General features: G+C 42.8%; 1 protein-coding gene and 1 long non-coding RNA gene across 2 annotated transcripts; one reads left to right on the top strand and one right to left on the bottom strand.

Moving 5' to 3' along the window:
* The first annotated feature begins 1,139 nt into the window (after positions 1 to 1,139).
* LOC141021908 (uncharacterized) lies at positions 1,140 to 2,224 on the top strand. The gene is made up of 2 exons (XM_073497762.1): positions 1,140 to 1,320; positions 1,428 to 2,224. The coding sequence occupies exons 1-2, from the start codon at positions 1,140 to 1,142 to the stop codon at positions 2,222 to 2,224; spliced, it is 978 nt and encodes a 325-aa protein (XP_073353863.1).
* Positions 2,225 to 21,242: 19,018 nt separating this feature from the next.
* Positions 21,243 to 22,874, bottom strand: LOC109783628 (uncharacterized). The gene is made up of 4 exons (XR_006662882.2): positions 22,604 to 22,874; positions 22,107 to 22,254; positions 21,594 to 21,753; positions 21,243 to 21,504 (listed from the first exon to the last, which is right to left on the bottom strand). It is a non-coding gene; the product is annotated as an uncharacterized lncRNA (long non-coding RNA).
* Positions 22,875 to 23,298: the final 424 nt, after the last annotated feature.

The raw sequence follows: 23,298 nt of genomic DNA, 5'->3' as shown, positions 1-23,298 counted from the left end.
GGATCACATCATTAGAGAATGATGTGATTGACTTGACCCATTCTGTTAGCTTAGCACTTGATTGTTTAGTATGTTGCTATTGCTTTCTTCATAACTTATACATGTTCCTATGACTATGAGATTATGTAACTCCCGAATACCAGAGGAACACTTTGTGTGCTACCAAACGTCACAACGTAACTGGGTGATTATAAAGGTGCTCTACCGGTGTCTCCGATGGTACTTGTTGAGTTGGCATAGATCGAGATTAGGATTTGTCACTCTGATTGTCGGAGAGGTATCTCTGGGCCCTCTCGGTAATGCACATCACTATAAGCCTTGCAAGCAATGTGACTAATGAGTTAGTTGCGGGATGATGCATTACGGAACGAGTAAAGAGACTTGCCGGTAACGGGATTGAACTAGGTATTGAGATACCGACGATCGAATCTCGGGCAAATAACATACCGATGACAAAGGGAACAACGTATGTTGTTATGCGGTTTGACCGATAAAGATCTTCATAGAATATGTAGGAACCAATATGAGCATCCAGGTTCCGCTATTGGTTATTGACCCGAGATGAGTCTCGGTCATGTCTACATAGTTCTCGAACCCGTAGGGTCCGCACGCTTAACGTTCTCTGACGATCGGTATTATGAGTTTATGTGTTTTGATGTACCGGAGGTTGTTTGGAGTCCCGGATGTGATCACGGACATGATGAGGAGTCTCGAAATGGTCGAGACATAAAGATCGATATATTGGATGGCTATGTTTGGACATCAGAATGGTTCCGGGTGAGTTCGGGCATTTACCGGAGTACCGGGAGGTTACTGGAACCCCCCGGGGAGTGTATGGGCCTTATTGGGACTTAGTGGGAGAGAGGAGGAGGCGGCCTAGGAGGGGGCGCTGAGGGAGTCCAGGACTAAGGGGTCCTCGAGCGTCCGGCCTATTATCAATGGGCCGGACTGATGGGCTGTGAAGACACAACAACAGCAGCAACACAATGGCAGCAGCAGTCACTCAATCAAGTACTCCATCAACAAATTAGCAGCAGTAGCTCAAGCAAGTACTCCAGCAACAAACACAATAGCAGCAGCAGTAGCTCAAGCAACAACAGCAGCAGTAAATTAGCAGCAGCATCAGCAACATCGCGAAGATGATGAACTTTGACCTGAATTGTTCTCCACCAGAAGAGGATGAACCTGGACCTCAAGCAAATACTCCACCTGCAGGAGAAGAAGTTGATATGGAGCTCCAAGAAGAAGTTGACATGGAACTCCAAGAAGAAGTTGGTATGGAACTCCAAGTAGAAGAAGCAGTGCATGGTCAAGCAGCAGGTACTCCTGCTAGCCACTCTAGCTAGCTACCCACAACATGTGGTCTATCTTGTGACCATTAAGGCCTCCATCACTTCCCTAATTTCCTTTTTCTTTTGCTACTGTAGGTAGTCAGCACATACGTAGGCAAAGAATGTCAATGACAGCTGAGCAGAGATATGCTGCCTACATGGCACTGCATACCCTGAATCTGGCCAGGGGTGGCAAGTTCAAAAGAAATGACAAGAAGGATGTTGCTCAAATTTTTCAAGTTGGTGTTCAACATATTCGGAAAATTTGGACGACAGCAAAGGAACAAATAGCGCTTGGTCGGGAGGTGGATGTATCCAGCAAAAGGAAAGGAAGATGCGGAAGAAAAGGAAAGGATGATACTCTATCCCAAATCCCCACAGTTCCATTGAACAGAAGGTCGACTCTCAGGTCACTTGCTCGCCAATTGAGTGTCAGTCATACTACACTCTACAAGAAACTCAAGCTTCGCAAGATTAGGAGGCACTCCAATCGTCTGAAGCCATCCTTGAAAGAAAAGAATAGAAGAGAGAGGATCAAGTTTTGTTTGTCAATGCTTGACGAGACCACCTTAGCAGCTCCAAGACCTAAGTTCATTGGTATGCACAACATTGTGCATATTGACGAAAAGTGGTTCTATATGACGAAAATGAACAGAAACTACTACCTCCTCCCAGAGGAAGATGATCCGGTCAGAACTATTCGGAACAAGAACTGTATTGGGAAAGTGATGTTTCTGACCGCTGTTGCTCGACCCAGATATGACGCTGAAGGCAATATGACATTCTCCGGTAAAATTGGTGTATGGCCCTTTGTGCAAGAGATTCCCGCTGCTAGAAGAAGCGAATATAGAGCAAGAGGGACCATTGAAATGAAGTCCGTCAACGTGAACTGACGGGTAATGAGGAGGTATATGATAGAAAAAGTGGTTCCAGGAATAAAGGAAGTTTGGCCCGCAGATGATACTAATCCAATATTGATCCAGCAAGATAACGCGAGAACGCACATTCTTCCCGGTGATGCAGAGTTTGCAGAAGCTGTGGCTACAACTGGTCTGGACATTAAAATAATAAACCAGCCTCCAAATTCTCCTGATCTAAACGCACTTGATCTTGGATATTTCAGATCCCTTGAGTCTTTGACCGATTGCAGAGCACCCACGACTATCAAAGAACTAATTCAAGGTGTACAGGAAGAATTTGATGAGTATGATGCCGGGAAACTCAACAGAATATTTCTAACACTTCAGGCCATCATGGTAGAGGTGATGAACCATGGAGGAGAAAATTCATACAAAATTCCACATTTGCGCAAGGAGAGATTGGAAAGGCAAGGAATCCTACCGCCTAGGATTCACTTTCCCCGTGAGGTTTATGAAAATGCCATGGAGATTCTAGAACAAGATATCATGGAGTAGTGGAGTATGTCAAGACTTGCAATGCTTGCAACTTGTTGTGGAGTATGTTGAGACTTGTAGTGCTATGATGAAACTTATTTGTGGAAGTGCATTCATGAGACTTGTATTGTTTGTGGATATGGATTATTTGTAGGTATGAAATGGATTATATTGTGTTGTTTGAAATGGAGTACTCCATATGTGTTGTTTGAAATGGAGTACTCCATATGTGTTGTTTGAAATGGAGTGTGCAAGTTTCTAAAATTATATGCAAGCTTCTGAAATTATATGCAAGTTTCTTAACTTTATGGAAATTTCCAAATTTTATGTGCAAGTTTCTGTTTTTTTTAAGTTTTCCGAATTATATGGAAGTTTCTGTATTTATTGAAGTTTTCTGAATGGAGAAGAGTGGAGAGGAGAGGACAAGAGTGGAGAGGAAAGGAGAGGACAGGAGCATGCTCTACAACTACTCCATGAGCAACACTAGATTAGCTGCTTAGTCTATTTTCAATTAACAGTAAGCAAGCAACTCCAGCAAGCAATATTCTACTCCAAGTACCAAATGAAAAATTTCTACACAATCATGCTCACTAAATATTCTTCTCTAGCAAGCAATATTCTAGTTTTGCGTACTCTATTTTCAATTAACAGTAATCAAGCAAATAAACAATGAACCATCAATAGATTCATTCCGAAACTTTCATGAGTACTCCTTGTTGGAAAGCTTGCTGGTGAATTAACAGTAAATAGTGAACCACCAGTAGGAGTAACTAGTGAAGCTTGCTGGAGTATTTTGAATCTCTGGTGAATACTCTTGCAAAAATTGACTCAGGAGCAAAGACTAAACACAAAATATGAAGTGACATCATCAGTAGTGCTCTGGTTGCTCTGTATACATCTACTACTCCCTCCATGTTCCTAATTTTTGTTCAGAACATCATTTAATTTCTGTAAATAATCATCACTCTACAGTGCATGAAGATCCTATCCCAAGTCTGTCTTAACAAAAAAGTGCAGAATTGAAATAATCATCAGAGCACACAATCTGAAGCAGAGAACACAAGCAGAGCATGAACAAGTTTTTCTTAGCATCTCTGAAGCAAAGCACACAATCAGAGCACACAAGGGGACGAAGATGAAGTCTGACCTGATCTGCAGATGAAGATGAAGTTGAAGTCGCCCGGCAGCTTGAACTCCCCCTCGTCCGCCAGAGCAGCAACCGCATCTGCAGGACCTCCACGTCGTGCAGACCTGGCAGCAGCAGCCGCATCTCCAGTACCGGTGCTCCTTGCAGGTCGAGGAAGACGAGGAGCGCTAGCGTTTGTCGCCGCCGTCGTCGAGCCGGAGAACGCTGCCACCGTCGTCGAGCAGGACAAGGCTGTCTGCCCTGCACTACTGCTGCTCTTCCTGGACTTCAGTAAAAAAGCCAGCTTTGGCTTGAGCAGGAGAAGGTGGCGCATGCGAAGCCGGCGAGAGGGAGAGGCGGCGCGGGCGAAAGGGAGAAGCGGCGACGTAGACGCAGGCGAGCCGCGTGGGTGAGAGGGAGAGCGGCACGGGCCAGAGGAAGAGCGGCGTGGGCGAGAGGGAGAGCGGCGCGGGCCAGAGGAAGAGCGCGCGCGGGCGAGCTAGGGATTTCAGAGTGAGTGGGGAGAGGAGGGGAATCACGAGTGAGTGAGGCGAGGGAGGGGCAAAATGGGAAACGACAAGATTTTCGTAGCGTTACGAAATTTGAACTACAATTCCTAAACGCTCTTATAAAAGTTTACGGAGGGAGTACATGTTATTGATGTGTACCTTACTAATGCTCGCAGTAGCACCTGGGTATTTGATACTGGTTCTGTTGCTAATATTTGCAACTCGAAACAGGGACTACGGATTAAGCGAAGATTGGCTAAGGACGAGGTGACGATGCGCGTGGGAAATGGTTCCAAAGTCGATGTGATCGTCGTCGGCACGCTACCTCTACGTCTACCTTCAGGATTAGTTTTAGACCTGAATAATTGTTATTTGGTGCCAGCGTTGAGCATGAACATTATATCTGGATCTTGTTTGATGTGAGGCGGTTATTCATTTAAATCTGAGAATAATGGTTGCTCTATTTATATGAGTAATATCTTTTATGGTCATGCACCCTTGAAGAGCGTTCTATTTTTGTTGAATCTCGATAGTAGTGACACACATATTCGTAATATTGAAGCCAAAAGATGCAGAGTTGATAATGATAGTGCAACTTATTTGTGCCACTGCCGTTTGGGTCATATTGGTGTAAAGCGCATGAAGAAACTCCATTCTGATGGACTTTTGGAATCACATGATTATGAATCACTTGGTACTTGCGAACCATGCCTCATGGGCAAGATGACTAAAACTCCGTTCTCCGAAACAATGGAGCGAGCAACAGATTTGTTGGAAATCATACACACTGATGTATGTGGTCCGATGAATATTGAGGCTCGCGGCGGGTATCGTTATTTTCTCACCTTCACAAATGATTTGAGCAGATATGGGTATATCTACTTGATGAAACATAAGTCTGAAACATTTCAAAAGTTCAAAGAATTTCAGAGTGAAGTGGAAAATCATCGTAACAAGAAAATAAAGTTTCTGCGATCTGATTGTGGAGGAGAATATTTAAGTTGCGAGTTTGGTCTTCATTTGAAACAATGTGGAATAGTTTCACAACTCACGCCACCCGAAACACCACAACGTGATGGTGTGTCCGAACATCGTAACCGCACTTTATTCGATATGGTGCGATCTATGATGTCTCTTACTGATTTACCGCTATCGTTTTGGGGTTATGCTTTAGAGACGGCTGCATTCATGTTAAATTGGGCACCATCTAAATCCATTGAGACAACACCTTATGAACTGTGGTTTGGCAAGAAACCCAAGTTGTCGTTTCTTAAAGTTTGGGGCTGGGATGCTTATGTGAAAAAGCTTCAACCTGATAAGCTCGAACCCAAATTGGAGAAATGTGTCTTCATAGGATACCCAAAGGAGACTGTTGGGTACACCTTCTATCACAGATCCTAAGGCAAGACATTCGTTGCTAAGAATGGATCCTTTCTAGAGAAGGAGTTTCTCTCGAAAGAAGTGAGTGGGAGGAAAGTAGAACTTGATGAGGTAACTGTACCTGCTCCCTTATTGGAAAGTAGTTCAACACAGAAATCTGTTCCTGTGACTCCTACACCAATTAGTGAGGAAGCTAATGATGATGATCATGTAACTTCAGATCAAGTTACTACCAAACCTCGTAGGTTAACCAGAGTAAGATCCGCACTAGAGTGGTACGGTAATCCTATTCTGGAGGTCATGTTACTTGACCATGACGAACCTACGAACTATGAGGAAGCGATGATGAGCCCAGATTCCGCGAAATGGCTTGTGGCCATGAAATCTGAGATGGGATCCATGTATGAGAACAAAGTGTGGACTTTGGTTGACTTGCCCGATGATCGGCAAGCCATCGAGAATTAATGGATTTTCAAGAAGAAGACTGACGCTGACGGTAATGTTACTGTGTACAAAGCTCGACTTGTTGCAAAAGGTTTTCGACAAGTTCAAGGAGTTGACTACGATGAGACCTTCTCACCCGTAGCGATGCTTAAGTCCGTCCGAATCATGTTAGCAATTGTTGCATTTTATGATTATGAAATTTGGCAAATGGATGTAAAGACTGCATTCCTGAATGGATTTTTGGAAGAAGAGTTGTATATGATGCAACCCGAAGGTTTTATCGATCCAAAGGATGCTAACAAAGTGTGCAAGCTCCAGCGATCCATTTATGGACTGGTGCAAGCATCTCGGAGTTGGAATAAATGTTTTGATAGTGTGATCAAAGCATATGGTTTTATACAGACTTTTGGAGAAGCCTGTATTTACAAGAAAGTGAGTGGGAGCTATGTAGCATTTCTAATATTATATGTGGATGACATATTGTTGATTGAAAATGATATAGAATTTCTGGATAGCATAAAAGGATACTTGAACAAGAGTTTTTCAATGAAAGACCTCGATGAAGCTACTTATATATTGGGTATCAAGATCTATAGAGATAGATCAAGATGCTTAATTGGACTTTCACAAAGCACATACCTTGATAAAGTTTTGAAGAAGTTCAAAATGGATCAAGCAAAGAAAGGGTTCTTGCCTGTGTTACAAGGTGTGAAATTGAGTCAGACTCAACGCCCGACCATTGAAAAAGATAGAGAGAAAATGAAAGTTGTTCCCTATGCTTCAGCCATAGGCTCTATCATGTATGCAATGCTGTGTACCACACCTGATGTGTGCCTTGCTATTAGTTTAGCAGGGAGGTACCAAAGTAATCCAGGAGTGGATCACTGGACAGCGGTCAAGAACATCCTGAAATACCTGAAAAGGACTAAGGATATGTTTCTCATTTATGGAGGTGACAACAATGTTGGGGATATCGCTTATCGGGAACTTATCGGTCGACCCAAGATAAGGGGTAAATCGGCCAGTTTATCGGCATATCGGCTGATTTATCGCCATATCGGCTAATTTATCGGCTGATTTATCTTATCGGCCAGACAATGGTAAGCGATAAATCGGCCGATTTATCGGAATATCGGAAGATATCTTGAACAGTGGGTGACAAAGAGCTCGTCGTAAATGGTTACGTCGATGCAAGCTTTGACACTGATCCGGATGACTCTAAGTCACAAACCGGATACGTGTTTATATTGAACGGTGGAGCTGTCAGTTGGTGCAGTTCTAAGCAAAGCGTCGTGGCAGGATCTACGTGTGAAGCGGAGTACATAGCTGCTTCAGAAGCAGCAAATGAAGGAGTCTGGATGAAAGAGTTCATATCCGATCTAGGTGTCATACCTAGTGCATCGGTTCCAATGAAAAATCTTTTGTGACAATACTGGTGCAATTGCCTTAGAAAAGGGATCCAGATTTCACAAGAGAACCAAGCACATCAAGAGATGGTTCAATTCCATCCGCGATCAAGTCAAGGAGGGAGACATAGAGATTTGCAAGATACATACGGATCTGAATGTTGTAGACCCGTTGACTAAGCCTCTCTCACGAGCAAAACATGATCAGCACCAAGACTCCATGGGTGTTAGAATCATTACTGTGTAATCTAGATTATTGACTCTAGTGCAAGTGGGAGACTGAAGGAAATATGCCCTAGAGGCAATAATAAAGTTGTTATTTATATTTCCTTATATCATGATAAATGTTTATTATTCATGCTAGAATTGTATTAACCAGAAACTTAGTACATGTGTAAATACATAGACAAACATAGTGTCACTAGTATGCCTCTACTTAACTAGCTCGTTGATTCAAAGATTGTTAAGTTTCCTAGCCATAGACATGAGTTGTCATTTGATTAATGGGATCACATCATTAGAGAATGATGTGATTGACTTGACCCATTCTGTTAGCTTAGCACTTGATTGTTTAGTATGTTGCTATTGCTTTCTTCATAACTTATACATGTTCCTATGACTATGAGATTATGTAACTCCCGAATACCAGAGGAACACTTTGTGTGCTACCAAACGTCACAACGTAACTGGGTGATTATAAAGGTGCTCTACCGGTGTCTCCGATGGTACTTGTTGAGTTGGCATAGATCGAGATTAGGATTTGTCACTCTGATTGTCGGAGAGGTATCTCTGGGCCCTCTCGGTAATGCACATCACTATAAGCCTTGCAAGCAATGTGACTAATGAGTTAGTTGCGGGATGATGCATTACGGAACGAGTAAAGAGACTTGCCGGTAACGGGATTGAACTAGGTATTGAGATACTGACGATCGAATCTCGGGCAAATAACATACCGATGACAAAGGGAACAACGTATGTTGTTATGCGGTTTGACCGATAAAGATCTTCATAGAATATGTAGGAACCAATATGAGCATCCAGGTTCCGCTATTGGTTATTGACCCGAGATGAGGCTCGGTCATGTCTACATAGTTCTCGAACCCGTAGGGTCCGCACGCTTAACGTTCTCTGACGATCGGTATTATGAGTTTATGTGTTTTGATGTACCAGAGGTTGTTTGGAGTCCCGGATGTGATCACGGACATGACGAGGAGTCTCGAAATGGTCGAGACATAAAGATCGATATATTGGATGGCTATGTTTGGACATCAGAATGGTTCCGGGTGAGTTCGGGCATTTACCGGAGTACCGGGAGGTTACTGGAACCCCCCGGGGAGTGTATGGGCCTTATTGGGACTTAGTGGGAGAGAGGAGGAGGCGGCCTAGGAGGGGGCGCTGAGGGAGTCCAGGACTAAGGGGTCCTCGAGCGTCCGGCCTATTATCAATGGGCCGGACTGATGGGCTGTGAAGACACGAAGGCCGAAGACTGTACCTGTGTCCGGATTGGACTCTCCTTGGCGTGGAAGGCAAGCTTGGCGATCAGCTATGAAGATTCCTTCTTATGTAACCGACTCTATGTAACCCTAGATCCCTTCGGTGTCTATATAAACCGGAGGGCGCCGTCCGGATAGCGGATACTCATTACCATAGACATACTGGCTAGACTTCTAGGGTTTAGCCCTTACGATCTCGTGGTAGATCAACTCTTGTAACACTCATATTCATTAAGATCAATCAAGCAGGAAGTAGGGTATTACCTCCATAGAGAGGGCCCGAACCTGGTTAAACATCGTGTCCCCTGTCTCCTGTAACCATCCATCCTAGACGCACAGTTCGGGACCCCCTACCCGAGATCCGCCGGTTTTGACACCGACATTGGTGCTTTCATTGAGAGCTCCACTGTGTCGTTGACGAAAGGTTCGATGGCTCCTTCAATCGTCGATGGTGACGCTGTCCAGGGAGAAACCTTCCTCCCCGGACAGATCTTCGTATTCGGTGGCTTCGTACTGCGGGCCAACTCGCTTGGCCATCTGGAGCAGATCGACAGCTACGCCCCTGGCCATCAAGTCAGATTTGGAAGCTTAAACTACGTCGCGGACATCCGTGGAGACCTGATCTTCCACGGATTCGAGACCGCGGCGATCGCTCCCACTCGCTCCGATCAACATGACTTGAATCTGTCATCGGATCACATCCAGGAGATGGTTCATGTTGGTGCAACGACCTTTCATCCGGAGCAGATTGCGCCATCCGAAGCCACGGAGTCCGCGGCGTTGGAGCCGCACACAGACTCGACACCCTGCAATACTTGCGTCAACGGAACTCCGGACTCGTACGCTTGCGGACACCGAGCTGGATCGGCTATCAATTTTCGAATTCGACGCCACAGACATCTTCCAACACTCGCCCTGGGCGATGTGTTAAACTCGTTAAAAAACATGTCCTTGGCGGGGGACTCACAGCCGAACTATGTCCAGCTCGAACTAGGGGCTGACGACGGAGAATTTTGCTTCCCACCCGCCACCCACTTCATAGCCACTGTTGATGACTTAACCAACACGCTTGGCTATGGCTCCAAGGACATCGACGGTATAGACGACGATGCTGACAAGGAGCAAGGCCAAGACCCGCCATTCATGGGGCGTGGGACGGCCACCTCTTCGTACGACGTACATGGTTGATACACCTAAAAAAGCCAGCGATGATGACAAAGAAGATCCAGTTGAGAACAAACCTCCTGAGACACAGTCTAAGTACCGGCGCCCTAAACGCCACTCTAAGTCACATCGCAGCAACACTGGCACCGGAGAAAATAGTACTCCGGACGACGCCGAAAACAATGAAGCCCCTGTTGGAGCAAGATCCGAACAGGAGGAAGAAGAAAACGGGCAAGCCAGCCCCGATGAACAGGCCCTGCCCAGCGACAATTCGGAGGACTACAACTACCTTCTGCTCTCCGAAGAACAGGCCCTGCCTAGTATGACATGTGGGGCTTTAGGTGTGACTAGAACCAAACACCCATCTAACTCGATCAAACTTATAGAACCTAAGTTATGACAAAATATGGAAAGATGTGGCTAGGAACTAAACAACCCATAAACTCCCGCCCCTCTTCCTAATAATTGCCAAACGTGTTTTCAAAGCATATACAGCTGGACCCCTCATACCTCCCTATATGTCCGGATGGACGACCCGATCATTGCCTGATCACTTTTTTGCCACCCAGCCGGACAACTCAAATCTGCCCTATACGTATGGGCTGATTGACACCCTCATACCCAGGCCATATGTGGGCACATATGGGGACACCCAGACGCGTCTGCCACGTAGGATCCAATAGGACAGACCCGTACCAAATCCACTTCAAATTGACAAAGTCCACCAAACCAACCGCACACTCTTCCATCATTCGTCCTTCATTACCTTATTCGAGTCCTCCTCCTCATCGACCCTTTCTACCCATCCGCACTGCCACCCTCCGTCCCCCACCATAGATGTCCTCACCGAGTACCCCGTCCCCCATCGTCATCATGGATGGTGATTTGGAGGAATCCGTGGGGCTCCCGACCATGGCCGTCAGTTGCATGACAAGCTCGACCAGAGGGAGTGGCACCAGAAGCAGTGACAGAGAGGGCCGACGAGGAAATGGCCGGTGATGAGGACATGAACATGGGTGCTTCCGGCCTGGTGATATCCACACGATCCGTCTGTCATGGTCGCGAAACAGAAGAACCCACCGACACAAACCGAGTCCCTTCGCACCTCCCAGTAGCCTGGCATTCCAACTAAGGAGACGATGTTCGATTCACCAAAACTCCAAATTAACAGGCAACGGCAGGCAAGGCCAGCGCCGGGGATGCCCACCTACTATTTGACAATATGCACCCACAAGACCCGGTACATTCTTTGCCCCATATGCCATTTGCATTGCTTGCTTAATTTGTGCACATAAAATTGAATAAATCTAGGGATGATGGCTTACTTGTGATGCATGTTGTAGGATGAAATAATGCTAAACATGATTAATAATGGTCAAGAGTCTGCCCATTTTTACTTGGGTGTACCAACTCCTCCTTGTTTGAAGTCTTGCAAATATCACGCGCTTAAAATAAGAAGGTAGCCAAGCCTAGAGGTATGGCATTCACAACCTTTGAAGATGTGTTCTTAGCCGAATCCTGGTTGGCCACAAGCTTGGATCCAATATGTGGAGCCGAGAAAAAGGGCGTCAAATATTGGAAAAATCACAAACTCTACCATGAGCAAAAGAACTGTGTGGAGCCGCACCCTATCTATAGGAACCGCAATGACGATTCTCTCCAACATAGACGATCCACCATCTAAGAGAACGCTAGCAAGTTTGCTGGTTACTACAAGCAAGTGGTTGACTAGAACCAAAGTGGTGTTGAAGTCCAAAGCCATGCAATTTGACACCGACTTTGTACCAACAAACCGAGAAGAAGCCATTCACTTTGTCCCATTGTTGGTTGAATGGAAAACCAAAATGCCAAACCATCATTGAGGAGCTCCACAGTGGCACCAAAAAGATGAAGAAAATAATGACACTAGCTCCAATCAATAAATTGCATTGGATGTTGAAGAAGAACAAAGTGGAGGGGCAAGTCTTGCCCAAGAGGAACCGGCGGGTGGTGGGAAACAAGCGGGAGAAGAAGACGCGCGTGATGGCGTGATATATCTCCAATGTATCTATAATTTTAGATTGTTCCATGCTATTATATTATCAATCTTGGATGTTTTATATACATTTACAAGCAACTTTACATCATTTTTTGGGACTAACCTATTAACTTAGTGCCCAGTGCCAGTTGTTGTTTTTTGCTTGTTTTTGGTTTCGCAAAATATCAGTACCAAATGAAGTCCAAATGCCACGAAACTTTTTGGAGACTTTTTTCTGGACATAAGAGACACTAGAAGCTTCGGGAGAAGACCTAATGTGGGAGCATGGGCCCAACACCCACCAGGGCACGCCCAGGGGGGCAGGCGCGCCCTGATGGGTGGGGGGCCCAGGTGGCTCTGTTTGATCTAACTCCGCCTCTATAAATACTCTAAAATCAGGAAACCTACCGGGGAGTCCACGAAATACTTTTTCCGACGACGCAAGCCTCTGTTCTCAAGAGATCCCATTAGGAGGCCTTCTCCGATACTCCGCCGGTGGGGGAAATGATCACGGAGGCGTGAGTAGTTTACCACAAACCTACGGGTCAATAGTTAGTAGCTAGATGGATTCTTCTCTCTTTTTGATTCTCAATACAATGTTCTCCTCGTTGTTCTCGGGGATCTATTTGATGTAATGACTTGGAGCTATATTTTTATTCGTCACATATCATGAGTTTAGCTTGGAGCGTCTTGTATTATATGAGTTTTTGATTGTTTTGCTTTTTAGTTTGTCACAATCATCCTTGATGCACAAACCTAGTTGAAAGAGTCATACTGACATCATGATTTGTTAGAATTGCTCTAAGTGCTTCACTTAATTTTTTTTGAGCTAGGCAATTGCTCTATGTGCTTCACTTAAACTTTTTAGAGCACGGTGGTGATTAAATTTTCAAGAAATATGCACTCTCATGCTTCAGTAATATTATTTTGAGAGTATAATTTTTTTGAAGAAATATTTATGCTCTCGTGCTTCACTTAAATTTATTTGAGAGTTGATAAATAGTAGTGGTAATTTGCACGAGATATGAATTTGGTCCCGAAGTTATGAATATTCAAGAGAGATATACTAAAAACTTTCGTGAAGATTATTGGATATTATAGACTTGATTCCTTGCAATAGTTTTGCGATATGAAGATAGTGATATGTGAGTCATGTTGGCGAGTAATTATGCTTTAGTAAGAATATTGGTGTTAAGGTTTGTGATTCCCTATGCAAGCACGAAAGTGAATAGTTATGCAATGAAGTTACATCCTACTTGTGCTGCATTATTCGGTGTTAGTTATGTTTAATGCATGTTTATGACCGTTTTCATTTTTTGGTTGGTCGCTTCTCAATCTATTTACTAGCTTTCAAGTGTACTAAGCGGGAATACTGCTTGTGCATCCAACTCCTTAAACCAAAGTTGTGCCAAATGAGTCCACCATACTTACTTATACGCGGTATTTACATCTCGTTTCAAGTAAATTTGCATCTGCCAACTCTAATATTCAAAATGAATTTCTGTATTGTGCGCCCATGCCGATCATGAAGTGGCGGGGCTGGCCAATATTTTCCATGCTAGGTATTATATTCTGACGATGAGTGTTTATTCACTTGTCATTGCACGAGAGTGTGGCAGGTAATAGGGATTCCCATCCCAAGATGAATTTTTTATATGTTGTTAAATAATAAATTCCTCGGAAAGTGTTAGTATGGAAGGCACCCGTGGATACGGCTAGCCATGGATTGTGTAAGAGTGGTGGAAAGGAAATAAACTTTATTTTCTGTTTGGGAACCGCCTATGATTTATCTAGCATGGAAGATATTGGGAATTCTCGATAGTTTCGTTGACAGGAAAAGCATGCCTCTCAAAATAATTATATCACAATTTAAGCTATGAGTTCTGCACCTCTACAAATCTCTACTTCCCTCTGTGAAGGGCCCTTCTATTTACTTTTATGCAATTTTTATTTTTATTTTGAGTCCCCATCTTCTCTTATAAAGCACCAACTAGGGAACACTATTGTCATACTTGTGCATTGGATGTAGCTAATATTTGAGTGTGTTTCATGAATGGATTAATGATTGAGCATAATGGGCTGGGAATAACTTTCTTTAGCGTTGATATTTTGAAAGAGATGGTTGCTTGTTAATATGCTTGAGTATTGATGTCTTCATGTCAAATTATAGACTATTGTTTTGAATCATTTAAAGTCCAAATATCCATGCTACAAAAGAAAAGAATATGTGATGAACATGTTAGGTAGCATTCCACATCAAAAATTCTGTTTTTATCATTTACCTACTCGAGAACGAGCAGGAATTAAGCTTGGGGATGTTGATACGTCTCCAACGTATCTATAATTTTTTATTGTTCCATGCTATTATATTATCAATCTTGGATGTTTTATATACATTTACAAGCAACTTTTTATCATTTTTTGGGACTAGCCTATTAACTTAGTGCCCAGTCCCAGTTGTTGTTTTTTTGCTTGTTTTTGGTTTCGCAGAATATCAGTACCAAATAAAGTCCAAATGCCACGAAACTTTTTGGAGATTTTTTCTAGACATAAGAGACACTAGAAGCTTCGGGAGAAGACTAGATGTGGGAGCATGGGCCCACCACCCACCAGGGAGCGCCCAGGGGGGCAGGCGCACCCTGATGGGTGGTAGGGCCCACGTGGCTCCGTTTGACCTAACTCCGCCTCAATAAATACTCTAAAATTAGGAAGCCTACCAGGGAGTCCACGAAATACTCTTTTCAGCGCCACAAGCCTCTGTTCTCGAGAGATCCCATCTGGAGGCCTTCTCCGGTACTCCGCTGGAGGGGGAAATGATCACGGAGGGGTTCTTCATCATCCTTGCTGCCCCTTCGATGATGCGTGAGTGGTTCACCACAGACCTACGAGTCCATAGTTAGTAGCTAGATGGCTTCTTCTCTCTTTTTGATTCTCAATACAATGTTCTCCTCGTTGTTCTTGGAGATCCATTTGATGTAATGACTTTTTGCGGTGTGTTTGTTGGGAATTGATGAATTGTTAGTTTATGATCAGATCTATCCATGAATATTATTTGAGGTTTCTCTCTCTCTGAACTCTTTTATGCATAATTAATATAGTCTCATTTTTCTTCTCTGATTTATTGGTTTGGTTTAGCCAACTAGATTGATTTATCTTGCCATGGGAAGAGGTGCTTTGTAATGGGTTCGATCTTGCGGTGCTCAATCCCAGTGACAGAATGGGATATGACACGTATGTATCATTGCTATTAAGGGTAAAAAGATGGGGTTTATTCATATGTGAGTTTATCTTGTCTACATTATGTCATCTTGCTTAATGCATTACTCCGTTTTCCATGAACGTTATACACTAGATGCATGATGGATAGTGGTCGATGTGTGGAGTAATAGTAGTAGATGCAGGCAGGAGTCGGTCTACTAATCTTGGATGTGATGCCTATATGTTTGATCATTTCCTTGGATATCGTCATAATTATTTGCTTTTCTATCAATTGCCCAACAGTAATTTGTTTACCCACCGTATGCTATTTTCTCGAGAGAAACCTCTAGTAAAAACTATGGCCCCGGGGTCTATCTTTTATCATATAAAAATCCTAAAAATACTTTGCTGCAATTTTCTTTTATTTATTTTATTTTGTATTTTTGTTTAATCTATCTATCAAAACCTATACAATTTAATCTTGCTCGTAACCGTTGAGGGATTGACAACCCCTTTACGCGTTGGGTTGCAAGTATCTGTTGTTTGCGTGTAGGTGTTGTTTACATAGTGTTGCTGGGTTCTCCTACTGGATTGATAACCTTGGTTTTGTAACTGAGGGAAATACTTATCTCTACTGTACTGCATCATCCCCTCCTTTACGGGGAAATCCCAACGCAGCTCACAAGTAGCATGCGCGCGACAAGCAAAATCTCCATTGTATGGACAAGCATTTTTCCGTCAAGGAGATGAATATAGAGGAGATGTGTAATCTCTTCATTGATGTGCAAAGGGAGAGGATGAAGTTAGACCATGAGAGGGTCAAAGAGATGTTGAACATTGAGAGGGATAAAATAGAATTGAAGAAGAAAGAGAAATATACAAAATGGGAGCTCAAAAAGGAGGCGACATTGCAAGCAATTGAGAGAGGGAGAGAGAGCTTGAGGCTTTCTAGACAAAGGAGGAGTCGAGGATCATGTTGCAGGACACTGGCCTCTTGGATATTGAAGGCAACAAGTAGGTGATCAACATGAAGAAGATGATCAATGAGCGAAACAATGCATGTGTTTGATTCATTCATGTATCCCTTATCTATGTATGAATTGTTATTTTGTATCGTCAAATTGTTGAAATGATAATTAATTGGGTTAATTGATGTTATGCCCTTAGTTGCGTAACACTCGGTTGGCTTGCCTCTAATTTCGAAAAACCCTTGGTCTTGCTCAAGTGCATTTGGTCCCCTTATGTTTTTGCCCTTCCGTCCCAATTCCGTTCAGTCAAAGGCGTTTGACTGTTACGGAGACATTTTTTGGACCATTTTGCCCTTCCTTACATGTTGGCAATGACTTGTCAAATAGGGCAACTAGATCATTGGGTCCACCTGTCATAGACTGAAATGCTTTATTACTAATTGTCTAACTGCCACATATGGCCATGTCACAAAAGAGATAAAAATGCATCTTTCCCAGCCCCAATCCCCTCTCAGTCGACCGCGCTGCCGCCAGGAGAGGGTACACGTTGCACCGCCCGATCCGGCGCCTGCCCAAACCATCGCACCGCTGGACCACCGCCGACAACGAGCAGCAGGACCCCGGTGCCCTTGTCCTTCCTTTTCTCCCTCTGGTTCTTCCTGTCTGAGGCGCCACCATTATCTCGCAGGTTCAAGCCACCATGGCCATGGTGCCCTGAGCCCCGGGACGGAAAGCTCGTGCCCATTGCTACTCGTGAGCTGCGTTGGGATTTCCCTGAAGAGGAGAGGATGATACAATAAAATAGAGATAAGTATTTCCCTCGGTTAAGAACCGAGGTTATCAATCCAGTAGGAGAACCACATGAAACCTCGTTAGTAGCACCTACACACAAAAAAGCAAATACTTGCACCCAACGCAAACAAGGCGGTTGTCAATCCCTTCGGCGATTAATTGCATGGATCAAATATCATAGTGATAGATAGATATATTATAACACAAAATAAAATAATGATAAATAAATTGCAGCAAGGTATTTTTGGATTTTATATATGATAAAAGTACACCCGGGGGCCATAGTTTTCACTAGAGGCTTCTCTCTTAAACAAAAAGCATACGGTGGGTAAACAAATTACTGTTGGGCAATTGATAGAAAAGCGCATAGTTATGACGATATTCAATGCAATGATCATGTATATAGGCATCACATCCGAGACAATTAGACCGAATCATGCTTGTATCTACTAATATTACTCCACCCATCGCCCGCTATCGAGCATGCATCTAGAGTGTTAAGTTAATAAAATGGAGTAATGCCTTAAGTAAGATGACATGATGTAGACAAAGTAAATCCAACCAATATGAATAAACCCTATCATTTCCCCTTAATGGCAACAAAACAAATATGTGTCTTGTAGCCTACTTTGTCATGGGATATAGAGCACCGCAAGATTGAACCCATTACAAAGCACCTCCCATTGCAAGGTAAATCAATCTAGTTGGCCAAACCAAACGGATAGATCGAAGAGTAATACAAAGCTATAACAATCATGCATAAAAGATTTTAGAGAAGACTGAAATAATATTCATGAATAATCTGATCATAAACCCACAGTTCATTGGATCCCAACAAACACACCGCAAAAGAAGATTACATCAGATAGAACTCCTAGAACATCCAAGAGAACATTTTATTGAAGATCAAAGAGAGAGAAGAAGCCATCTAGCTACTTGTTATGGACCCGTAGCTCTGTGCTAAACTACTCACACATCATCAGTAGGGCAGCAAGGTTGATGTAGAAGCCCATCGTGATCGATTCCCCCTCTGGCAGAGTGCCGGAAAAGGCCTCCAGATAGGATAGCGGAAGAAAAGAGACTTGTGGCGGTGGACAAAGTATTTTGGGTGGCTCTCTATTGGTTTCCCGATTTTAAGAATTTATAGAGGTGGAATTAGGTCAAACGGAGCCATGAGGGGCCCACAAGGTACTAGGGAGCGGCCACCCCCTCGGCATGCCCTACTACCTTGTCGTCTCCTTGTTTGCCTTTTGGTCTCCTCCCGAAGCTTCTAGGGTCTTTTATGTCTAGAAAAAAAATCATCTTTTCGTAGCATTTGGACTCCATTTGGTACTGTATTTCTGGAAAACCAAAAATAGGTAAAAAACAACAATTGACACTTGCCACTGGGGTTAATAGGTTAGTCCTAGAAAATGATATATAATTGCATATAAAACATCCAAGATTGATACTATAATAGCATGGAATAATAAAAAAATATAGATACATTGGAGACGTATCAGCATCCCGAAGCTTAATTCCTACTCGTCCTCGAGTAGGTAAATGATAAAAACATAATTTTTGATGTGGTATGTTACCTAACATGTCTATCATGTAATCTCTTTTAGGTATGAATATTAAGACCTGAGTGATTTAAAGCAATAGTCTATAATTTTATATAAAGACATCAATACTCAAGCATACTAACAAACAATCATGTCTTTCAAAATAAAAATGCTAAAGAAAGTTATCCATACAAATCATATAGTCTTGTCATGCTCCGTCTTCTTCACAAAAGTATTTATCATGCACAACCCCGATGACAAGCCGAGCAATTGGTTCATACTTTTTAACGCGCTTCAGCTTTTTCAACCCCCACGCAATACATGAGCGCAAGCCATGGATATAGCATTATGGGTGGAATAGAATGCGGTGGTAGAGATTAATAAGGGGAAGTCAAAAAGGAAGACCGTCTCACATCGACAAGGCTAATCAACGGGCTATGGAGATGCTCATCAATTGATGTCAATGCAAGGAGTAGGGATTTCCATACAACGGATGCACTAAGAGCTATAAGTGTATGAAATCTCAAAATAAAAACTAAGTGGGTGTGCATCCAACTTGCTTGCTCATGAAGACCTCAGACATTTGAGGAAGCCCATCATCGGAATATATAAGCTAAGTTCTATAATGAAAATTCCCACTAGTATATGAAAATCAAAGCACATGAGACTCTTTATACGAAAACATGGTGCTACTTTGAAGCACAAGTATGGAAAAGGATAGTAACATTGCCCCTTCTCTCTTTTTCTCTCAGTTTTTGGTGGGCTCTTTTTGGCCTCTTTTTTATGGGCTCTTTTTGGCCTCTTTTTTATTTTTTATTTCCTCACTGGGATAATGCACTAATAATGAATAATGATGATAGTCACACTTCTATTTACTTACAACTCAAAATTACTACTCGATACTAGAACAAAATATGACTCTATATGAATGCCTCTCGCAGTGTACCTGGATGTGCAATGATGGTGGCGTAACATTACTAGAACAAAATATGACTCTATATGAATGCCTCTCACAGTGTACCAGGATGTGCAATGATGCTAGTGTAACATGTATAAAACTGATGAACGGTGGCTGAGCCACAAATACTATGTTAGCTATATGATCATGCAAAGCAATATGACAATGACGATGTGTGTCATACAGACGAAACGGTGGAAGTTGCATGGCAATATATCTCGAAATGGCTATGAAAATGTCATAATAGGTAGGTATGGTGGCTGTTGTGAAGAAGATATAAGGAGGCTTATGTGTGATAGAGTGTATCATATCACGGGGTTTGGATGCATCGGCAAAGTTTGCACCAACTCTCGAGGTGAGAAAGAGCAATGCACGGTACCGAAGAGGCTAGCAAATTGCGGAAAGGCAAGAGTGAGAATAATCCATGGACTCACATTAGTCATAAAGAACTCATATACTTATTGCGAAAGTTTATTAGCCCTCGACAGAGCAACATACTACTATGCATGCCCCTAGGGGGATAGACCGGTAGGAAAAGACCATCGCTCGTCCTTGACCGCCACTTATAAGGAAGACAATCAATAATAAATCATGCTCCAACTTCTTAGCATAACTAAAGACCATAGGTTCATGCTTCGGGAATCACAAACCTTAACATCAATATTCTTACTAAACCATAATTTATTCACTAGTACATCCCACATATTAACATCTTAATATCGCAAAACTATTGTAAGGAATCAAACTTATTATATTCAGTGATCTACATGAAAGTTTTTATTATATCCTTCTTGAATACCTATCATATTAGGACTAATTTCATAACCCGTGCATATTGTCATTACTTTTATAAGACTCTCAAAATTATATAATAGAAGCATTAGAGTGCAACTATTTCTTTAAAATATAACCACCACCATGCTCTAAAAATATAAGTTAAGCACTAGAGCAACTGTGTTGGGATTTCTCTGAAGAGGAGAGTATGATGCAGTACAATAGAGATAAGTATTCAGAGATTTCTTTGACAAGCCTAAGAAGAAAGATAATAACGCCCATACCCATTGGTCAAGCCTGACCAGGATGCCAAACCCTGAATGTGGACGGGAGTTTCAACGAGGCCGATGCTAGCGGCGGATGGGTATTTGTTGTACGAGATGATGTCGGTGATGTACTGTTGTCTGTTGCAAGCTCGCATTTTACATGCATAAGACCCCCTACATACTACATACAGAAGCGGAACTGCAGAAACATGCCTACAAGCCGTGACAATGATCCAAGACTTTGGCATCAATCAGATTGCAGTCGAGACACATGTGTTGCTACTGGTCCAAGCTATCAACATCAGTGAACATGATCTAGCTCCTAATGGTGGCGCCGCCTGAGACGAAGCTGGGTGGTGTCAGGTGGGAGACGCCCCTTCCACTCTCCTATTTGCACAAGGACATGCCCGCCTTTTATTTACGTATATGTTCACACATGCACGTGAAACTGATCAGGACATTCCTAAAACCAATCAGATGCAAGCAGAATGATTTGGTAACTTGTTTCTCCCGGTAATTGTAAGCTGCTACAACATCTCCAACACTAAAAGAGGAAACTCTCAGCAGGAAACGATTCATCCAGAGGTAACATACATCAACATGGAAAGCAAGAACACTAGCACTCATTGAAGCTTGATCAGAAATGCAAGCTTCTTTGGTTTTCTTTCAGACATATACAGAAACCTTCATTCTTCTAACCGGCTAGATATGGAGCTGATTAATTAGATCGATATGAGTACCTACAAACACAGGAACAAGTACATAGTTATGTTGATTTTGCAATGAAATAGAAGATAGAACCAATCAACTTGAAGTAGCATTCCCCCACTTGTTCATTAGAATCATTCATCTTGTTGGATGCAGCACAAGAAGCGACGAATTAGGTAGTAAAATTCCCCCATTTGCAGGCTCTTCATGAGGACGCCACGCTCGTTCACCAGGAGGGTCTCCAGAAGAGTGGACCAGAATCCCATCATGCCCGAATGTGCCTGCCACACAGAATGCGCTGAAAAAAATTAATTGACAGCAATTGAAATCCATTACGGCCACTGCACATGCATAAAAAAGATTAGGCTAAGAAGCAAAGACAATAGCATCATATATACTGATAGGTGCATATAAACACAGAGACATTGTTTATAACCTAGATGAGGCAGTGTTTATAACCTAGATGATTGACCTGCCGATAAGCGGAAACATAAAGTTGAATATCATGCTCAGAGAATGCGTATAAAAAGTTTAACTTCAAGATGAAAAACACAATAGCATGGACTTTCATACTTCAGCGTGTAATTTTTTTTGCAGAATAACTGCTATAATGCTTTTACAAAATAGAGCTTACCTAAAAGAAAAAAAATATTGCTCAGAGGCTGAGGTAGGGATTCCTTCAGGCCACATTGGTATGACTACATAAACAGCAAATCATTCGCCAGCTCTAATCTTGGTTGCAATTTTGAGGGCCAATTCCTTTGGTATTAGATTGTCCGCACCTGCAGCTTCCCAATGGATCAAAAATCCAGTTTGTGTAAATCATGTGATAACATTGAACATCAATGTTCAATTTACACAATAGTACCGTTAGCAACAAAGGCATGAATGAAACAGAAACATTGTGCCCTACCTATCAAAAGTAGAAAGAGCAAAATAAACCCATGTTCTCCATGCAATGTGGCCTATCAAATAAACGAACGAAGAGAAAGATAAATCCATGCTCTCCCTGCATTCCGTAGTGCGTGTTTTGCTCTGTTTTACCAGCTTAAGAATATGCAGGCAAATGTGGAAGTGAAGCTATGCCTAACAATCATTATTCCAAGTTAAAACCAGCAATAGACTCCTTACCGTAGTTAAAGAAACGTTGTTAGGCACTTGCCTAGGTGTGCTTAAACGCTGGGCGTTGGCACGCTGGCATAATGCCGCTTTGGCCCTAGATGCTCAAAAAGGCGACCAGTAAGAAATCAGCCTTCTCCGTCAATCTCCCTGGCAAGGATTTGACCTCCCTAATAAGGATTTGACCACTCGAACGAGAAATCGATCGATTCCGTCAAGGGGTTGAGATTCTCCAGCGTGAAATCGAGCAAGGAAGAGGGAGAGAGGCAGTGCGAGGAGGATCCCTATAAATTTTGTCGACTGTGCACACACGGCAGATTTTAATAAGAGAAGAATAGGATAGACGGGCCAGTGCTTTAATGAGCTAGGTCAGTCCGTCTTACTTATTTCTTCACACCGGGTATGATGGAATTGCCGTCGACATCTCGATGCGAGATTGATAGCGATGGTGGCACCTACAGGAAGAACACATCAGGATTACACATTAGAAGGAACATGTACAGAACTGAGAGAAGTTCTGGTTGATAAATAGAGGTAAATAGTGAGACCATTTTTAAACAATTTGCTGCTTTATATGAAGTCCAAGTTATCAATTCACTAATGTTATTGGTAAGTAAAGATGTTCATTTACGCCTAAAATGTAAAGATATTCGTGTTCAAAGATCCCACTTAGTTGTTGCAAAATAGCTTTCATTTAGGGATACTTA

The sequence above is a fragment of the Aegilops tauschii genome, chromosome 4 (assembly GCF_002575655.3).
Source record: "Aegilops tauschii subsp. strangulata cultivar AL8/78 chromosome 4, Aet v6.0, whole genome shotgun sequence".
Classification (NCBI taxonomy): domain Eukaryota; kingdom Viridiplantae; phylum Streptophyta; class Magnoliopsida; order Poales; family Poaceae; genus Aegilops; species Aegilops tauschii.
Note: the sequence above shows the minus strand (reverse complement) of the source record. Positions and strands in the feature narration are given on the sequence as shown.

What these genes read in the sequence shown, in the direction of transcription:
- LOC141021908 (XM_073497762.1), top strand. Translation starts at nt 1,140, where the DNA reads ATGATGAACTTTGACCTGAATTGTTCTCCACCAGAAGAGGATGAACCT. An exon ending in AGTGCATGGTCAAGCAGCAG is followed by an intron (nt 1,321 to 1,427) that starts GTACTCCTGCTA and finishes TTGCTACTGTAG; the next exon opens with GTAGTCAGCACATACGTAGG.